The sequence below is a fragment of the Hydractinia symbiolongicarpus genome, chromosome 9 (genome assembly GCF_029227915.1).
Source record: "Hydractinia symbiolongicarpus strain clone_291-10 chromosome 9, HSymV2.1, whole genome shotgun sequence".
NCBI classification, from domain to species: Eukaryota; Metazoa; Cnidaria; class Hydrozoa; order Anthoathecata; family Hydractiniidae; genus Hydractinia; species Hydractinia symbiolongicarpus.
This window is the reverse complement of record NC_079883.1, coordinates 25,586,588-25,607,052: the sequence shown is the minus strand read 5'-3', so window position 1 is coordinate 25,607,052 and position 20,465 is coordinate 25,586,588. Positions and strand designations below refer to the sequence as shown.

At 33.6% G+C, this 20,465-nt stretch overlaps 4 protein-coding genes across 4 annotated transcripts; 2 read left to right on the top strand and 2 right to left on the bottom strand.

The window, feature by feature from the left end:
- Window positions 1-347: 347 nt before the first annotated feature.
- Window positions 348-6,515, top strand: LOC130656245 (seipin-like). The gene is made up of 7 exons (XM_057459080.1): window positions 348-536; window positions 1,677-1,776; window positions 2,561-2,636; window positions 3,123-3,190; window positions 3,634-3,768; window positions 4,335-4,432; window positions 5,518-6,515. The coding sequence occupies exons 1-7, from the start codon at window positions 382-384 to the stop codon at window positions 5,843-5,845; spliced, it is 960 nt and encodes a 319-aa protein (XP_057315063.1). The 5' UTR covers window positions 348-381; the 3' UTR covers window positions 5,846-6,515.
- A 912-nt stretch (window positions 6,516-7,427) lies between these two features.
- Window positions 7,428-9,025, bottom strand: LOC130656247 (uncharacterized). The gene is made up of 2 exons (XM_057459082.1): window positions 8,780-9,025; window positions 7,428-7,796 (listed from the first exon to the last, which is right to left on the bottom strand). Exons 1-2 carry the CDS (start codon window positions 8,877-8,879, stop codon window positions 7,504-7,506), a joined length of 393 nt encoding a protein of 130 aa, XP_057315065.1. The 5' UTR covers window positions 8,880-9,025; the 3' UTR covers window positions 7,428-7,503.
- Window positions 9,026-11,451: 2,426 nt separating this feature from the next.
- On the bottom strand, window positions 11,452-13,609 carry LOC130656248 (NADH dehydrogenase [ubiquinone] 1 alpha subcomplex subunit 4-like 2). The gene is made up of 4 exons (XM_057459083.1): window positions 13,451-13,609; window positions 13,258-13,343; window positions 12,716-12,776; window positions 11,452-11,687 (listed from the first exon to the last, which is right to left on the bottom strand). The coding sequence occupies exons 1-4, from the start codon at window positions 13,484-13,486 to the stop codon at window positions 11,631-11,633; spliced, it is 240 nt and encodes a 79-aa protein (XP_057315066.1). The 5' UTR covers window positions 13,487-13,609; the 3' UTR covers window positions 11,452-11,630.
- A 2,890-nt stretch (window positions 13,610-16,499) lies between these two features.
- LOC130656246 (uncharacterized) lies at window positions 16,500-19,073 on the top strand. Its single transcript, XM_057459081.1, has 4 exons — window positions 16,500-16,657; window positions 17,555-17,752; window positions 17,831-18,246; window positions 18,737-19,073. Exons 1-4 carry the CDS (start codon window positions 16,639-16,641, stop codon window positions 19,001-19,003), a joined length of 900 nt encoding a protein of 299 aa, XP_057315064.1. The 5' UTR covers window positions 16,500-16,638; the 3' UTR covers window positions 19,004-19,073.
- The last annotated feature ends 1,392 nt before the right edge of the window (window positions 19,074-20,465 follow it).

Genomic DNA, 20,465 nt, shown 5'->3' with positions numbered 1-20,465 from the left:
TGTAATGATGTAAACTTTATTACACAAAAGTCACAGGTAATTAATTTTTATTATTCCCTTACTAATATATGATAAGCATGTTGGTTTTATTTATTCCCGCTTGAATGGAATTAACAACAAAACGTTTTGATGAAAAAAACAATGATCTTATGGTTAATTTCATTCACTATTTTGCTGGGTTTTTTTGTTCGGTATCTATAGTGGATTTTTCCACGGGACTAGATACTAGTGTAATTAATAATATTACATTTCTGTAAACAAGAAGAGGAATTATTTTTAATTATGGGACCTTACAATTTAAGGTTGTATATATGTGATTAAGATACATAAGCATTGGCTTTATATATACATATACACTTTGTTCATTTTTAGGACTAAATTATGTTACCCTTAATCTTTAATTTGCTATCAGCGCTATGGAAAGCCTATTGGTTTATCGTATATGCTTTTGTGATGTCATTGGTTGTCTTTCTTTGTTTTTATCTTTTTTATTTACCAACTGCCCTGCACATTAAACCTGTTCATTTTCAGTACAGGTTAGTATGTTTTTGAACATCTTTGTATTATAATATTATCCTTTGTTTCATGAAGAATTTCAACTTAACAGACATATTTTCTTTACAAGGGACGTACTTTTTGAGTTCAGCTTATTTGTTAGGAGATCTTTTGTGAATGTATGAAGACTTGTCCCTGTTTTATTACCTTCAAATGTTTTTCTGTCACTTTGCTTATTCCCTTTTCCAACTTTCATAATGTTTTGTAAGTTAGCAGTTGAAAATAATGCAATATTAACCTCAAGTTTGTTATCTAATTTTTTTGTGTAGTTTTTTTAAATTCTGAGTTTTACCAGAATATTCCAAGCACAGGTTTTGATTATATATATCATAAAAATTGTAAAACCGATTGCCACTTATTGTTATACTAACCAGCCAATCATAGTCTTGAGTCATCACATCTGTCTGAAATGATATAGGCGTAATGCAAAAACCAGTATATATATAATTAATATGTTAAGAGCTGACATTCAGTTTGTATGCAAGCCTTGAAAAGGTGAGATTATAGAGAATGAAGTATTTCCAGCTTCAATGATGTACAACAGTGGCTCGTTAGAGATAGTTGAGAACTTCTGTTACTTGGGTCAATTGAATTAAGAGGTAGGTTGTATGAGGCCTGTGAAAGAAGTGTTATGTTGTACAGTAGTGAGACGTGGGCAGTGAAACAGGAAGATCTTGACCGTTTAGAAAGGAATGATATGAGAATGGTTAGGTGGATGTGTAACGCCAGTCTAAGAGACAGAAAGAGTTCAGATGAGCTAAGAAGCGGGCTATCCATAGAGTTAAAGATGTTATCCAGATAAGAAGATTGAATTGGCTGGAGCACTTGGAAGGAATGGAGGGGGATAATTGGGTAAGAAAGTGTTGAGACTTGATAGTTCTTGAGGCAAAGCCCAGAGAAAGACTTAACCAGAGGTTATAAAGACAGACTTGATACAGAGGAAGTTGAGTTTAGATCTAACACAGTCTAGATCAGATTGGAAGAGGGTCATTAATATACCTCGTCCAACCCTTGCTATCATGGAAAACGGACGGTAAGCCAAGAATGATGAATGATGATAATGTTCCTTTTCCACCAGTTTTGCATCTGTTGTCACTAAACTGCTTTACCGTTTCTTGCAGAGCTGATTGTGGTAGGAATGTTGATGATGCTTTGTGCTCATTCCCTTCAGCAGAGTTGATATTGCACGATTCTTCAAAAGCTGCTGATGATGGGATTAGGGTTGGCCATTATTTATTCTTTTTCTTTTTATTATTTGTTTTGTATGAACTAATCTTTTGTTAAACAAACATCGTAAGTGTGCAGAATTTGCTTAAAACAAATCCATACTGGAAAAACTTATATCGTTTCAATCACACCACCTACCTTTGTATTATCATGTAAATAAAGGTCGAATAAGTAAACATGAGCCAAGTTTTGTTAAAAAAGTGTTTATATTATCACCATTTCGTATTTATGTACAAATTGTGTGACCTTTAAATTGTACATGCCTGCTGGTTTTTAAAAAAATTGATTAACTGAACTTATAACAGAGATTAGTGTTTCTCAAGGCCTTCTCAGGAAAATTCAACAGAAAAGAAAGCTTTATTCCTAGTGTATTGTTTTTTTACCAACAAATTGCGGTATGACCATGTCCCACGAGTTTTATTTATTTATTTATTTATCAATATTTATACAGGATAAAACATTTCAGATAAAATATCTGCTTTACAAATGTGTCCTGTTAAAAAAAAAAAAAATAGCTAAAAAATAAAATAGCTAAAAAATAGTTAATATTTGATTAAAATCTAAATAAAAACGATATGAGAAAAAATAGAAGAAAATGTGAAAGAAAGGGCAGAGAAAATGATTGAGTGTGGACACAAACTGAGAGTAAAGTCGCTCCTCAAATAGGACACATCTAGAAAACAAAGAAACAAAACTTCATAACATACACCTAAATATAATATTGCTTCAATTTCTTTTTAAATGTTAATTATGCATACTTTTTTGAATTGTTTTGTAGGTTTTGACACGTGGCCAAGCATATGATATCACTTTAGAATTAGAGGTGCCCCTTTCAGAACGAAATAAACAGATTGGTAAAGACTATTGAAACATATTATTTTTATTTTTTATATTATATTTAAATTATCAGGGCATCCTAAAAATCCTAAACACTTTTACTAATAAAATCTTCCCGAATAACCTTGGAATTTCTCTATCCTTTATGGAAACCACTAAAATCTCAAAATTTTCAGGGAACATTTATTTGTTAAACACAACTATATAATTTATTTCCTTTTGCGGAATGTAAGCCGAAAATACTCATATATTCAGCATCAACTAATGTGAAAATGAAGTCAGGTCAATCTAATTTGTCTTCGTTGTTTAATTCCTTTGAAATCCTCCATTCTTGTGCATGTAAGTCACACTCTCACTAATTCGAATGTGTTTTTTTCCCTATCCAAAAAACAACAACTGAAATCATGTACGAATGAAATAAAAATATATAAAATAACTTTTTGTTTTTCATCAAATTTAATGTGTGCATGATATTCTAAAAGCATTTTTTCAAAATCATATAGGTATGTTTATGGTGCAGATTGACCTGCTTGATAAATCATGGCATAAAATTGCGTCTTCATCCAGGTCGGTAAGTTTTGATAATAACATCTTATTCTTCAGAGATGTGTAGTTGTCAGAATAACAGTAACATACATAAAAATATAAACCGTGTTTATGAAATTGTCCGTTTAACACATACACTACATAGAAATGGTAGTGTTACGGTAGTTCAGTTGCTGTGAGTTAAAATACCAAACTTCATACATAAAAAAATTGGTTTTCTTATCTCACTTGAATTTATTGTAATTAGCTTGTTGTTCGCGAAAAACAAATGAAATGACCACCTATGTCTCGACGAAGGAGAAATAATTTGTTTTCAACATGCTGCTTATAAATGACGTCATACAACTATTCATGTCTCCTTTGTTTTTCAAGAATGAGATGTATCAGAGGAAGGGCTTTCAAAATAGCTATCAAAATAAACATATAACTGTTCCTTGAAATGAAAAAGCACGATTTTTTTTTGTATAGACGATGCTACGCTACGAAAGTAACCTGTTAACGACGCTCAGCACATTATTTCATATCTTCCCATTAGTGTTAGGAATAAAAGAGCAAAAGCAAACTCTGGTTTTACCATTATTGGAAGATTTCATGGATGATTCGGTAACGACCTATGCTTTGTTTACTTGCGCTTATTCTTTTATCAAGTCTTTGGTGAGCTCTTCGAAAAATGCGAAAACTTTAACTGACTAACATCTGTGAAGGAATATGAATCTAGGTTTTTTGGATGTAAACACGATCCCACATTTTTTATATGAGTTGACATTTTTTAAAATTATTCTGGACTACCTTAACATATTTTTAAAAAAAAAAATTGTTGGAAATCTCCTATTTTTAAAATTCGTGAAATTTAATTGCCCCGACATTTAGTTTTTTTTTCCTTATATATTGAAAAGCAATTTCACTCTTTTTTTCTAGATTACCTAGATTGACATATAATTGAAATGTGAATTTTAACCTAAGTATTCCTTATTTATCCTGTAATGGTGTAAATTAAGAAAATTCTTTTAATTCTAGCGAAATATTAGGACTTGCCAACTTTGCGAAAATTAGATCTCTCAAAAATTATGTTGTATCGCGATTTAAACAACCCCTTTAAATTATATAAAAAATGCGTAACATCAACTTGTGTTTTCTCATTCTAATGAAGTCATATTTTTCATTTATAGTATCGTCCAGCAATGTCGGCGCGAATCACTATTCATTCAAAGTATATACAGATGTATTCTGCGCAGATTAAAATCACTGCTCTCTTCACTGGAGTTCGGTAAGATGCGCATGTTGTTTAAGACCTTCTGGGTGGAGCAAATTTTTGCAGCATGACTTAAATTATTTCTAACCACCAGAAAGTACTTTTTAACCATAAGAGATTGCAGCAAATTGTATACGCAAGTAGCTATTTTTTTCCCGTTAAGCAGATTGTACATGTTTATTTTTTCTCAATGTACTTTACCGTACATGAAGTGATCTTGATTGACTTACACTAGACCTACATATACTAGTCGTTAGTACGTGGAAACATATACAAGAATTTGCCTGTTACCCCTCACAGCTACCATTTTGGCTCGCAGATAGGCAAAGAAAACGTACGGTGAGCATTATGATATAGGCTAGTCGTTAACCCATGAATAGATCCACCGTGGAAAAATCCACCGGGTTTGCTCATATTTAAATTACATGCCATTTTATGTACCGTAGCAGGACGTTTTACAGATAGATAGAATACCACTATTATTAAAGAAACTAGTCGGTGACCCGTGAATCAATCTACATGCTCGCCCGTCTTTGAATTACACGCTATTTTGTGTGCCGTGGAACGACGACAGACGACGGCTATTATTAAAGAGATAATAAAGATAAGATAGATGTCTGCTGTTGATTTATAAACATGTTTGTATCATTAGAAGACCTCACGGACATTTGCTTACATTTTATTTAAGATACTTTCTTTCCTATCCTTATCAGCAAAAAGACACATGTGGAAATGGGTCGCTCTGTACACCTATGGGTTAAACAGGAAGTTTTGCCCATAGCTGTGTACCTAACAATCTTTAAAATTAAATCAAAGCAAAAATTGAAGAAAAAGAGCACTTTCTCTTTTTTTTCCTTTCGTAAAACATAATTTTGCTTGTTGCACAAAAAACTACTTTTTCTTACTGTCTTGTGTGTAATAAACTGAATGAATGCGAACTTTGTTGAAACTGTTATCACGTCGTTTTATTTCCACTGGAAGGGTTGTGTATGTTCGATGTAAAAGCGCTCTAGGTAGTAATACTAAAACGAGTAAGATCTTTGAACAGTGCTCATCAAATAAACCTAAATACTGTTTCAAGTAAAAGTTTTACTTTTTAGGTATTATATGTATAACTGGCCGATCACGTTTAACTTGATGATGTTCAGTTCCATCTTCAGCATTGTAACCTTAATTTGTTTGTGGCGTACGCTCAACAAAGAAACGCTCAAAGAAAGCGAAAGAAAAGAGTACGGCGATCTGAGCGAGAGTTCTGACGGGGAGGTGGAAGATATCTTAGGAGGTGGACAGGACGATGGGAGAGATACAGAAAAAATCAATGCTTCAACAAGAGTTAGAGTAAGAAGAAGAATGCAGGCCAAGGAAAACGAAATGCGCAAGAATTCTGATAGTTCCCAATCAGATACCATTGCTGCTACGATAGATTAACCCACTTGCTAACGTACGTTTACTGTTTTCGTGGTCTTCTTATCATTTTTATGATTCGTTTATACTACCCGTTTTAGGTAAGATCTAAAATAGCACAATTTGTATATATTGTAAAAATATCCTTGTGGATAACATTAAATGTTTGTGTTTTGATTTAAAGAATAAGTCTACATGTAAAGTTTAATTTATTTTTAATAGAATACTGTTCAACAATGTTACGCGAACGTCATAATTTGACCCAAAACCCTAAACAATGTAATTTAGAAATATTACTAATCCTTAATTGGTACGTTTGTATTTTAATTGGACATACCAAAAGCAATGTTGTACCGGTCCTAATCTATATTATAATACCCGTATATGTCTGTCTGTCACACAAAATGGTAGCTTAGCTGCGCAATAGCGAGAAGCACGCAATGCGTTATAAAAAAGACGGGCGAACCCGTGGATTTTCCACGGGCTAACGACTAGTCCTAATTAATTTTGCCTTTTATATTATTATTATTATTATTATTATTATTACTACTATTATTTACCCAGGATAGCCTCTTCAGTTCCTATTGGTACTGCTATCAACGAGGGTCCTGCGAAGGGGGTCCTAGCGCATTTAAAGCTCCCATTTGAGCTACGAAAGTCGTGGAAGCACAGCAATCGCTCAACTAGACAACCGCCTAAGATATCAATCCTATTCTCATGCTGAACGCTAAGCAGCAAGGATAGATTCACACTTTTATAGTCTCTGGCATGACTCGGCCAGGGTTTGAACCCAAGACCTCCCGCACTGAAAGCGAACGCTCTACCACAAGGCTATCAGTCATAGAACAAAATACTAGAAAAGTGCTAGAAGGTAATCCCTTACATGTCATGTTTTCTTCACATACACGTTGCGACGGCGATCGTACGTTTGCAAATATTCACGTTTGATTTGTATTCGTTACATCAAAATTTGATATATTAAAGCGCGATGGCTTGATAAAGTTATCACTTGTTGTTTTAAAACAGATTGAACAAATCGTAGCGTTAATAATGAAACTTTGCAATGAAGTTTAGCATCAATTTTATTTTTGGTAATCACCCAATATGATAATTACGTGTTTGGTGTGTATAAAGAGATCTTTAGTTAATTACTACCGTCATTGGATCTCCATGGACTACTTCCCACCCGACACAAAGTCAGAACTAACTTTTTGAAGGGGGCGAAGGAAGGTAACAGGAAGGAAACAAGACGCCTAAGAAGAAGATAAAAACAAATGAGAAAGAATTTAAAAATTTTGTCAATAAAGATAAAGAAGTCGTGTTTCTATTGACGATATCATTAAGATGTCATTAAGTATCATTAAGAAGTTGAATTTCTTCAATTTTATAAAAAAAGTACAATATGTAATAAGGGTGGCCAGTACTCCTGAAAATTTGTTAAAACTATCGAAAATGAACTGTTTTTAGGAAGCTGCAATGTTGGAAAACACTCTCCCAGAATATGATTGTGTTTATTTGTTTGTTTTTCGAAGAAAATTACTCCTGGAAAAATTTTTAAAGCTCCAGGAAACATCCAGGAATTAACTTTACAAAAATGAGTCACCACTCTGATGTGTAATATTACATTCAATAACAAAACTGCAGAATTTAAAAAGTATACAAATATTTTTTGTAATAAAATGTTATGAATTTTCATAATACTTTTCAAACCAGCGTGGTACGAAGGTACATAAAATGTATAAACATATGGTACCAGGCACAAATCCTAAAGCCACAATAAGTGATGCCCTCTTCGCTATAACTGAATCATGATCGTCAGGATCCTGTTCTTTAGCTTGTGAAGTCGTTGAAGGTCCTGGGGTCGTTGAAGATTCTTGAGTTGTTGAAAATCCTTGGGTTGTTGAAGTTTTAATATATAAAGTTCTGTTTGAGCTGTCTAATTCGTTATGAGTAGCGCTATTTGAGGGTATTACATCTAAAAGTAGAACAAAAATACAACAAAATCAGGAAAACGCAAATATGGCTTTAACCATACCGGCATAAATATTTAAAGGGTGAAATGATATCTTTCTCTTTTCTTGAGTGACTAGTGGCCTAAAGGAATTTGATGTAAGACTAAATTAGCTGCCTATTTGAAATTTTTAGGTCATAATTTTTTTACCAAAGTTTTTTATACAATTAAATTTTCTTTAAAATTATTTAAAATATCTACCCTTAAAAATAAACTTTTTTAAGAGACGAACGTCGTTAAGAAACGAACGTCGTTTGTGATTGTAAGACTATACAGGACAGGAGATGGAACTTTATATTTGAATATAGACAAATTCTGTTTTGGGAATTTAAAGATTTGTTTTGAGACAAAAATAAATGAACATTTGTAAAAAAAAAATACACTTTAAAAAGATCGATCTCTTAACGTACAACTAGTGTGTGTTGTAAGGAGATGTCTGGAGGAATGTTTCACTGTGTAGACTTTGAGAATCGACCTAACCTAATTCTGAACTTAGATTATTGCAAAAAAGAGTGGAATTTTAAAGTTCTTAGTCACAAGCAATCGAGTAAGACGTTTTTATGTAAGTATCACGCACTTCGAACTTTCAATGATCATCTTCCCTAACCATGTTATCAGTATACCACAGTAGTCAAAGCAGACTTAGGATCTTAGGTTATTTAATTAGATTCAAAAGGCTAGACAACACTAATTTTTGCTATCATCAGCACGCCCCAATTTCCCGATTTTTCGGACCATTGTTCCAAAATTCAGGTATTGTGTTCGATGTTCATTACTTGCCTACAGTCCTGTCAAACGTAAACCTTTGTAGCCTACCAGCTGGAAAGTACTGGTCAAGTATTGGCCTTTTGCAAAAAAATATGATGTCCACGGTTGTAGGTTGAGGTTTCTTACAGCAGACATGTTTTGCCCAAAAAGAGGATAGAAAATTTATAAAATTGTCTTACTTGTTCTGATGCTTTGCAGATGAAGAAGTATTATTAAAAAATGCACCAACGTTTTCATCTTCCCAACTTCAGAAACAAACATAGCATTATATCTCATCATTCATACGGTCACGACGTTTTATAAAACTTTCAGTATATAATTTCGTCTACGGTTACAAAAACATCGGGTTAACACATGTTCAACTTATGTAAAAACTTATGGTCTTAAAAACAAAACGTAGCAAAATTTTGTATTCTATCCTAATAAATAAATTAAAGATTAATCAGTTATCATTCAATAATTTTTTATTTATTTATACATTTTCGAGGCGTCTTAAAGGAGTCGTCTCAATAGCATTCTCACAAGATTCTTAATCTTTAACTTCGGTACGCCAATTCGCTATAGCGATAGAAAACTTTTTTCTAATATCTGAATTTAAAAAAAGTAATGTCACAAACAATATGTTTTTGTCAACTTTGTTACGATAAGCCAAATCAAGTAGATTTTTTCACGGGGTAATGACTCCTTGTTTTAACGTAATATTCCTATTGAAATATACTGCTATTGATTCCGCCCGTAGAGGGCGTATTTCTTTTCTTACATGAGTGTACGCCCGTCTTTGTGCAACCATATCAAAATCTAAAACTGTTTCAAATTTTAAAAATATAAAAATAGTGGGTGACGTTGTGCTATGTAAAAGATACTATTTAAGAGATACTATTTAAGGGATACCATTTAAGTGATACCATTTAAGAGATACTATTAAAGAGATACCATTTAAGTGATACCATTTAAGAGATACTATTTAAGAGATACTATTTAAGAGATACTATTTAAGAGATACCATTTAAGAGATACTATTGAAGAGATGTCAAGATTTTAGTTCACTTGTTACTGACTAAATTTTAATAACGTATAATCACTTTTTTGCTTCATGAAAATTATTTTCCAACGCAAGCATTATTGAAATAACAGTGTGTGAGAAACAATCATGTATGCGCCTAAGGATGTCGCGAATGCAAGATTATTCTGGAACATTCACAGCGCTGAGTAGACATAACGGACGAACTAGAACATTTGAAGAATGATTGATATTCGAATTCTATTGAACAATAGAGCTTCGTTTTGTTTATAACAGGAACCTTCGGAAAAGAACATTCTAGAACAATTATTTTTTGTATATATAAACAGAAAACAGCATTTTTCAAGTTAAGTTAAAAAGGTGGTATTATGAAGAACGAAATATAAGAAGTTATAAAATCAACTCGTTGATCTGTCGCAACAAAGAAAACGAATAAGTTTTCCATTTTATATAACCACTTGACGTCAGAAATGCTAATTAAAAAAGGCTAAGCAATACGAGGTTGATACGCACCCGGCACGGCGATACGAACGTGGCCCTGGACGAGACCTCGTCACGTGGTCCTCCAATACACAGTTTTTCTGTGTGTAATATTTAATGAGATCTGTCTCGATGAACCAAAATTTTATATATAACCTTGCAGAGCTGAGTGAGCTCAGCCTTTTACGTCACAGATATGTGCGGCGAGTTTGTTTTTATTCCTCTCTATACGCAACAGACAAACTGCTCGCCTATTGCCCTTGATTGTTTTTCAAATGTATGAATATACAATCATGTTATTTAAGGGTGCTGTTTATTCAAAATTTAAGCGATTCATTTATGTGTATCTTATTGAATTGGATAGCAAGTACTGGAGTGTAGAACTTGTAGCTATGAGAAACTTTTGAAATTAGTAATGATTTGCAAACCTAACTATTAACACTTTGTTGGTTCTCTAAAGTGCAAAAAAGGCTACACAAACTTTAAATAGTCATGAGACTCTAAGTGCCTGACTGAAGGTAGCTAGGCAGAAATTTAACTTAATATTAACATTTTTTATATTTTTTATTCATTATGACTGAACTTTAGAATTCTTATTTACTGTAAGTTCATATCTGTGTCTGCATTACTGCCTTTTTTTATAATGACTAAGATTTTGCTGTACGCATCCCAAAGTTGCTTTTTCATTATTTTTTGGAAAGGTTATTCAAATTGTGACCTAAAATTTTATTGAGTTCAATTTTTTGAAATTTCTTTATAGCGTGTTAAAAAAGACCTAGCAAGAATAAAATATGTCCACTAATAACAACCTGATATAATTTAAAGCTTAAAAATTATTTGGACATGGTCTCTCAGCTAGTAATTTTATGTAACGTCATTCTTTGCATAAAACTGCAATGTAAACCTGGCCACTTGAAAACAAGTTGAGTTTCTTTCTTTTGTTCTTATATCTTGATAGTTTGCTAGGTATAGTGTGCTAGCTAGCTACTTTTCTAGTTTTATTATACTTTCCAAGCTATTGAAATATTTCCATGTAAGCAGTATTACTTTATGATGTCTTACTTTATACTTTCATTCCTTAGTAATGCTTTTTATAACAGCTCCTCCGCCATTTTAAAACACGTCACAGTCTCGCTGCCTCGCCAAAATGTTTTGTATGACGCAATAACTATGTGAAATATCTGCGCCAATCAGGTTTCATATCGGACCAGCCTCCTCCAGAGCCATGTTCGTATCGCCGTCCCAGGGTTAGAAAAGATACAAGATGCACTGGGGACGAAGTTGAGTGCGTATAGTACTGCTCAGGTATCTTCAATTTTAGCAGACAGGGGAACTCAAAGATTACAAATATTTACTCTAAGCTACGGATGTACGTATATTTTAGGGGTTTTACCCCTTTAGAAAATACACAGGGTATTTATTACATGGCCGTCATAGTATGCCTGATAATCTAACTATAAAATTATTCAATGAAATCTTAGTAAAATAATTACAGTTTATGTACGAAAGAAAGTTTCTTCGTATATCTTTTAGTAAATCTTGGGTAATTCTTTTCGATCCTTGAAATAGTCACTTGTTTTGTACCACTAAAATAAAAATATTCTAAATCATTGCGTGTCTCAGAAAAATGAATCTCAGGTGGCAAATAATGTTTGATTAAAAGTCGTGAGTCTTAGAAGTTGGTTTTACAATTTTGAAAAAGCCTATTTCGTTCTAAAGATAATCGCTGACATTTAATTATACAATTTTGAAGTGTCAATATTTTCTATACTCATAATTTTTTAACTGTAAAAGAATATGGATTTGAACTTTGCCAACGTAAAAGAAGAGACGCAAAGTTGTAAAACATTAAAAATTCCTCAAAATGGCATTTAGTTTACTCAAACCTGGTACCTTTTATGAAAATATGAAGATATTAGCGCATAACAATTCACAGACCAGAAAAAGACAAAAAATGGACAACGACAACTTTCTCTTTAAATACCCCTCTCCCCACCTAAAATAAAAGCCACTACCAAGAACAAAATTCCACAGTACACAATTTTCATCGTTTTCACATAATCTATAACCCTCCATAAAAATCGCTGCGACCGAAGACGATAAACAGCTCCATCAACCTCGTTCCCAGGGCATTTTGCCTGGTTGATGAAGTTGATAACGGAATAACGGCTCAGGGGTCACAAGACACTGGGGACGAGGGTGCAACGCTATAACAGATTCGCTCTACCGTAGAGTCTAAAGAACGCCTGATAACCTTTGCTTCTATATATTCTTTCTCTCTGCGAAAGAGAGAAAGAGTTGTTTATTAAATGATTATCTGGAGATCACAAACAAGAGAGAATGAATCAACAAAAAACAATTAAAAATGTATTGCTCGAGTGGTGTTTAAATATTTTGTTTTCATATTTAAACTTCTGTCTAGAAAACTCAAACAGTGCGAAAAAAATATGAAATATTCTGAAACGAATTTTTATTTTATCGTCGTCTCATATTTAACGTCAGCACTAGTAATATTCGTAGCCAACTTCGTCATTAGTTGTTCATAGACAAATCACCTTCGTAGGTTGGAGGTATGAGAAGGAGCGTCAGGAAGTCAATAAAATTTGTAACCAACCTTTGTGTTTTCAGTTTGCTTTACGTTCAGCCATGGTTCTGGGTTAGACTTATGATTCCATCTGAAAAAAAAGAGAAATAAAATTATTTTAGGATTCTAACGATACCTCATATCTGTTAGCCATTTTTAGCGGAAAAAACCTGGTAACGAGGTGCACGACAACTTACGTTTACGTGTGCATTCAACAACCTCGTCTCCATTAGTTCAGCAAGCCAAACTCTATTTTTTCACTATAGAATCACATTTTTATTCGGACATCAACATTCAATTAATTTCTCAGACATTGATATCGAAAAGATAAGAGTCAGAATGCCTGACTACGTCTCCATGGTTAAGCCTCTAGCGCTTACTTGACGGCTAACAAGTTGTTCGCTGCCTGCCTTAATATCAAAAGGAAAAGAACTCCTGGGGACGAGGTTGTGCATGCCTAAGTTGTCTAATTTTCCATTCTTTTTATGTATTTTTGTTTTCTGTGAGAAGAAGATTTTCGCTACAACAGAATCTATAGTTTTACACAGATTAGTATACGAGGTTGTACTCACACCACGTCGCGATAAAAACACGCTTTTACCAGTCCAGCAACGCCAACGGATGCACCGACGCAAACAGCTCCAAGAAGAGGGTACACCTATAAGATAAACTTGGTAAACCATATACGTAACACCTTTATAAAACTTTATGTAATAACAATTTTTTGTTTATAAATTTCAACAAAACACAAATTCAGTTTCTCACCTCGTAATGGCCAATAAATTTTGTAAAGATATTCATTTTGAACGAGGATATTTTTTTCTCCCAAGAAAATGAAAGTTTCGTTTTTTATACTCCGTGTCCTATACAAGATTACTAATAACTCTCTGTCTGTTGATAGAGTTGGCTTATGATTGAGGTAATTTTTATGAGCAGAAAGCGAAAGTAAAACGTTAGTAGAAACCAGTTAACGTAACGCGTCTGGTATGTTCTCCTTCTTAGTGCTTCTATTGACCTACTAACCAACAATTCTGCGTCTTTGTAATCTTTAAGATTTAACAGAATCTAAATTTTGAGGATTGTAAACCTGCGCGGAAATGTTTACCTGATTCGTTTTCACCTCAAGCTCATTCCTCATTATCAGGGGGCGGGAATTATATTTTTTGACTTTGTAAATGTTTAACCAAGAGCCGAACTTGAGGCATCCATCTCGGGCTAAAAAAATCAATTAGACCACGTTGAAACATGCTTCTCTAAAATCTGATTGATTAAGTTTTAACCAATCAGAAACTAAAGAAAATGAGGTAGCGCAGTAAACCGTGCAGGCTTTTGTAAAGAAAACAATGATTATCTAAACAAAACAAAAAGTTTTTTTTGAAAGTTCAAGCTGGACTGGTACACCAGTCACGAAATTTCATAACTGTCAGAAATATTTGATACAATAACAAAACAGGTTAGTTTAGGTACGTTTATATATAATTATTGGTATATTGATATTTCTAAGAGTATGTTCACACGTTGCAGATAGAGTCCTGAACGAATTTTGTATTGGATGAAGTGCCTGTTCACATGATACTAAACCTTTGCGATATGCGAAACGAAAATGGTTAAGTTCCGATGCAAATAGTAAAATGATTTCGCTCCTATGTTGGCACGACATCGTGTGAACAGAAAAAGCAAAACAAAATGGCGACCTTAGAAGGTAAACAAACGTTGATGTTTTCGCGTAATGGAAATAGCTGATGCAACCTTCACCCCAGGGCCCTTTTTCGCCTATGATATTCTGACAGATGGCTTATAGCGTCCTGTCCAAATATTATAGGCGTAGGAAAGCCCTGGGGATCATGTTGTGCAATATATTCTGAAACTACGCAGCAGGTACACAAAAAAAGATGGTAGGCACAGTTTCATGCTTGATCATGTTGTTATTTGGTCATATTAGCAAACTCAGCGATGTATTAATTTTAGCTATGGTTCCTTTTAGAAAAGCTTTTAATTACTTCCATGGGCAACCATTATTCAGGTTTTAGGATTCCAAACTTCGTTTTAGATCTCTGGCATCTATTTAAGAGTGCAAGGTGAACATAATGTTCTAACTTTATCACCTTTTACCTGAAATATGTACGCGTACACATAAGCATAATATACGCCTTAAAGGTTTTAAGCATTGGGCGTTATTTCCACCCGTATGGCGTGATACTTTGTGCCATGAAATTAGAAAAGCACGTAAAATAGGGAAATAAAGATGTTGCGACAGATCAACGAGTTGATTTTATAACTTCTTATATTTCGTTCTTCATAATACCACCTTTTTAACTTAACTTGACAAATGCTGTTTTCTGTGTATATACAAAAAATAATGTTCTATAATGTTCTTTTCCGAAGGTTCCTATTATAAACAAAACAAAGGTCTATTGTTCAGTAGAGTTCGAATATCATGCGCTAAATCATTCTTCGAATGTTCTAGTTAGTTTGTTATGTCTACTCAGCGCTTTGAATGTTTCAGAATAATCTCGCATTCGCGCATACGCAAATAATATTTAGTGGTATCACCAAAATTATATATCAATTATCTTATGTTTAAAAAATTCAATTTTCCTTTATACGTTTTTTTAGGTTTCTCTGTATACATCTTTTTTTGACTTATAGGAAGTTAAATTAATTGTAAATTAGTCAAAGGAAAAAAATCGATTTGTTGTGTACAGCTTATTCAAATATGAATACCAAACTTTATTTTCAACATTAAGCTTCCCCGTGTAAAGTGTGCTTAGGCAACGTTGTTCGTTAGTTTTATTTGGTGACTGCGTAGTAGTCAATTGTTTGACCATAAACTTCTCCTAAAAACGTAAATATAGAATGTGAAATAGAAATAACTAACCCTCCCAAATGTGTATTTAATTTAGTTACTTTCATTTTCTTTGAACAAAAATCATTAGCTAAGTCAAGTTGTACCTTAGGTTCGTCGCTGCTTCACTTTGCCTGAAAATACGGTACATCTCGTTGAGAAAAATATACCAAGGAACCCTTTCAATAGTGGGAACACAAAAAATGTCTCTCCTAGGTAATAGCATGATATTTTGAAAAAAAGTTGGTAATAACCAAAGGATTATAAGTATACATAGTCTGTACATAATATTTTTCCCTGAAAGCAGTAATACTTTTCCCTTATCTTGCAATGACATGACTTGCAGCTAAAGCAAACAGGATTGTGTCAGCGTGTGGTACTTTTGAGTAAATATTCCAAAATAACATTTCAATTTGGGATCTTCCTCACATAGACAGCTTCATTCGTTTAGCGTTTAACAAAATAAAGCTGTCAGTTTTATTAAAACCTCGACGACGAAGAGTGTGTTTGTTTATTAGATTTTGCAGAACACAATAGTTTCTTGAGTACATATTTCCGTCATGTTTTCTAGGAAAGGCGGGAAATGTTTTCGTGGAAGATGCTTAAAGATTATGTGACCAAACGTATTTTAATAGATGACACAAATGTTATTTACATGCTACCACAAATACGTCATTTTAAGTCTAACAAAATATAAACTGCCGTGATATTCGCAAAATTAAAATCTGGTTCATTAATCCAGTTCCCCAGTTGTTATGAGGTATACTTTACAGAATATTTTTGCCACCCCCTCTCCCCTCTCCCTCTGCCTTTCTCATCGACCAATGCAGTGCGTCTGCTGACACTGCGTTTTCTTTGTCTGATTTTAACTTAACGCTCTCTTTAAAAGGACGCATCTCTCCCGGAATTTTCATGACGCCATAAATCATGTGTTTATGTTGGGTTTAAAAAATGTGTACGCGAATCACATGATGATGTTATTTCACTGGGTTGGAAATTCCTAATTAAGAAGGTATAAAACCTTGGCAGGAAAAAAAAAAAGGTCTAGCATCATTCGGATTTAAAGGTGGCTTATTACCAGGAGCAAGAGAAAAGAATTAACTGCAATATGGTGATGTTAAAAGCAGGTAAGAATAAAACATACATCCAACTATTTTGGTTTGAGGAGAATCACTTTGTCAGTTTAAACCTTCCTCTTCTTGATCTTTTATTCTATGGAGTGTCTAAAATGTCTCAAAGATGTTTAACAGCCACATGAAACCATAGTCTTAACTGTGACAATGACCGCTTTCTTAAGCTCAAACCGGTTTTGATTTTAGAAGCCCAAGTTAGTAATGGATTTAATTTTCATTTCACGACCAACCAACGTACTAAAAATTTTTTAATCTCAGCAAAAAACAATAAAATAATAAAAATACTAAACTGAAAAGAAAAACAAAATTATTTATGCGGTTGTTTTAACTATTATAACTTATTTGGTGAAAACATTGTGCAATTTTTGTCAACATACTTGAAACATCATTGAAAGCACCTGTGGCGAAGCCTATGGAGAGCGGCTTAGTGTAGAAAATAACGATTTCACGGTGTTTATCGTGTTATGTGGGGCAGAATAGTCGACATCTTCTAACCCGTATCAAAGAGCGTAAATATGCTATCGTGGGACGTCATTTCAAGACATGTAATGTGGAGCTATCAATCAATCATGCGGAAATAAAGGACGAGTTTAAAAGCCGTGAATTAGTAACAAAAGTTTAATTATGACTTGTCCCCCATGGAAGTTTTAATCATTTAATACTTTAACTTTTTAATCATTTTAAACATTTAACTTTTTTTTTGTGTATAGTGTATGTAGGTAGATGTTGATATGTGATGTGAATACTTTTTATTTAGCAGCTTTACTGTTTATATACTTTTACTTATAGCCTGATGAGAAAGTAATACTTTGAAATATATTGCTAAAATAAATATAGTACATTGTTGTCTTGCATGGTATGTTTTAACTATTGTTTCTTTTTTTGCTTCAGTGTTATTATTTCAACTCGTCCTAGTGGTAAAATCACAGAAAAAAGTACCAGTCCAATTTGTCACTGAGAAATACATTCATTCAGAAAGTACAGAAATCAACCATTTTAATCTGCGCTTGTGTGGAGGATGTCTGTACGATCACCAAAATGCAAACGTGAATTTTAACCTACCGGACAAACCATGGAGTCCTGTTCTCAGTAAGAATTTTTTAATGGTAATACAACTTTAATAAATCAGACAATAATGAAAATTATCAAATTGTTTTTTTTGCTTAGGTTACTTTCTAAGGGCATATGTATACGATCAGCATAATCATCTAATAGCGGTCAACAAAGACACAGCGGGTAACTTTATTGAGTCATTTACATTCCCCTACTATAAAACGTATGGCGACTTGCACATAGAGGTGACGACGGCTCAAGTAACAGGTGGCATCAATTACAACGTCGTTGTCAAATTTGAGAAGAATGCAACAATGGAAAGAAACAAACCAAGTTGTCAACCACGCTATGTATCAAGCACGAGTGAGGTGATGAACTGGGAAGCGTACAAAAGGAATGTGCACATGGAACTTGCAATGATCGGCAACACCTACGATCTAGTCTCCATCTTTAAGACGACAAAGCCTGGGACAGTCCCTACACATGGAAGTGTACTGCTGGAGTTAGATTACTGCTTCAACCCAGCCGAGGTAATGTTCGTTTGTATTTTATATTCACATAACGACATGTTATTCGAGAGAACTAGTTTAAACGAGAAATTTCTGTTAAAATCTTCAAGATTTATATTTTTTGTTTTATAGGACACTTTTTGCTCTAAATTTCCACACTTTAACTGTTTTGCGTGCAATTTTTACGCTCTTTGTTAATTTCAATGTAAAGTTATTTTGTTTGTCAAAGCAGATGTCGAGGCTGGAACTTAATGAAAATATAACAAATTTATTAAAATGTTAGAGGTCCCTAAATAAAAAGTTATGTTTCAGGTTACAGTTAAAGCTTAAAATCAGTGTTAAAGTAACCCCCCACCACCACCCCTAAAATAAACGCTGAGAAAAACTACTCTATATATACCCTTGCTTGCAATTTTTTAGCTTCTCAAAACACTACTTTATGCTAGCAAAATTTGAATTGCCTGTAGCGTTTTGTTTGCGATTTAAATGACATATACACTCTTTATTCTAGTTACCAGGTTACGTGGAAATATCCGTTTTTGCAAATAATGAATTATCGGGTTTCGGAACATACGCATGCCCAGGTAGTGTGCGGCCATGCACGACGGAAAGCACAAAGTTTTATGACGTGTCTGGTGCGGCGGTCAACTTTGTACATGTCGATATGACGCAAGCGAAGGATATGGGACCTGTTCAAGTCATCATCGTTGGTAATGGTAGATCCGGTGGAATTAATAACTTCACCTTAGGCGCATCTAGATACAGCAAACACACCTAAAAACTTAATATGTTATCTTTTGTTTCTACTTTTTGTGTGGTGATTTGGAGAATAATTTAGTGTCTTTGCAGCTTGATGGTCAATTGTTTGTCATAAGAAAAGTTTTATTAAAGTTTAGCGTTTTTTTTCTTACACGTAAACTATTTTGTTTGGTGATGAAACAACAGTTAAAATAGATATAAAATGAAATAAAAAGTTTGTTTTTTAATCAAATATTAACAAAATGGCAGCCATAAATTTTAATTGTGGCAAGTAAGAGAATAGAAAAGCACTCGATTGAAAATGAATCCCAAGAAATGAATCCCTTTTTTCTAAAGCAGGACGGTGACTAGGAACTGGCTCTTTTGCATACGATCCCCCCCCCCCCCCATTTTTTCCGAATGTTTGGTAATTATTCCGAATATTGCGCTTGACAAGTATAATACGTGTATTATAAATATGGAGATCTATTCAGAACTTTTTGTTATTCTTGATTCTGACAGAAAACAAAACCATTACTAAAATTTAAATACAAAGTCTTCACAGCGAAGGTCATAGAACTTGTATCCCGGTCTTTTACTTTAGACTTAGTATTTCACAGTAATACACCAGTAAATCTTAAACAAACCAATTTGAGATTTTGGCAGCAAACGTAGATTTTGAGAGAGGATCCGAAAATCATCTCAGCAGCTAGCTAGCCTTGTTTATTAGGCTACTCTTATTCACTTTAAAAGTCCTTTTTATCCTAGCTATCATCCCATCCATTATTATTTTGTTTCAACGGTCTGATTTTTACTAAGCTGCAACTAAGGTTGTGGCTACCTACTTGTTATCTAAACAGTGAAAGTTAGCCAGGTACAGTTGGCTGCAACAAAGTTTTTAATATTTTTTATCTTAAGTGCTGTTACACCTTTTACTGTACTATAAACTTTCAGCCTAAAGTTTAACAGTGTCAATTAACCCGTGATATATTTAGCCAGGGTTTTTTAACCAAAATTATTTTGATTTAACAACAGCCTTTAGGATGTGTTTTTGTTTAAGCTGACAATGAATTATGCGATTTTCACGAAAGCTTATTTCACAAAATAAAGTTGCTCAGTGATTGTTATACAGTGGAATCTCTCTATCTCGACTACTCTCTATCTCGAACTTCTCTCTATCTGGAACTAAAGTCTCGGTCCTTTTGTGGTCCGCCTAAGGTATTTTCCTTTCTTTATCTCGAAGTTTCTCTATCTCGAACAAAATTTTGGTCCCTTGCGAGTTCGAGATAGAGAGGTTTCACTGTAGTTGGACGTTGTAAGAACGGGCTGTTCTATGTTTGTTTTTATTTAAACCGTAGTTGCAATGAAAATTTGTTTGAAAAATAGTATTATGCCTATACGGATGTGTGACACATGGCTTAAACTAACCACTCAGCTCGGTGTCACGATTAATTTTTGTACTTTCACGAAAACTTATTAGGCAAAATAAAAATGTTGACTGA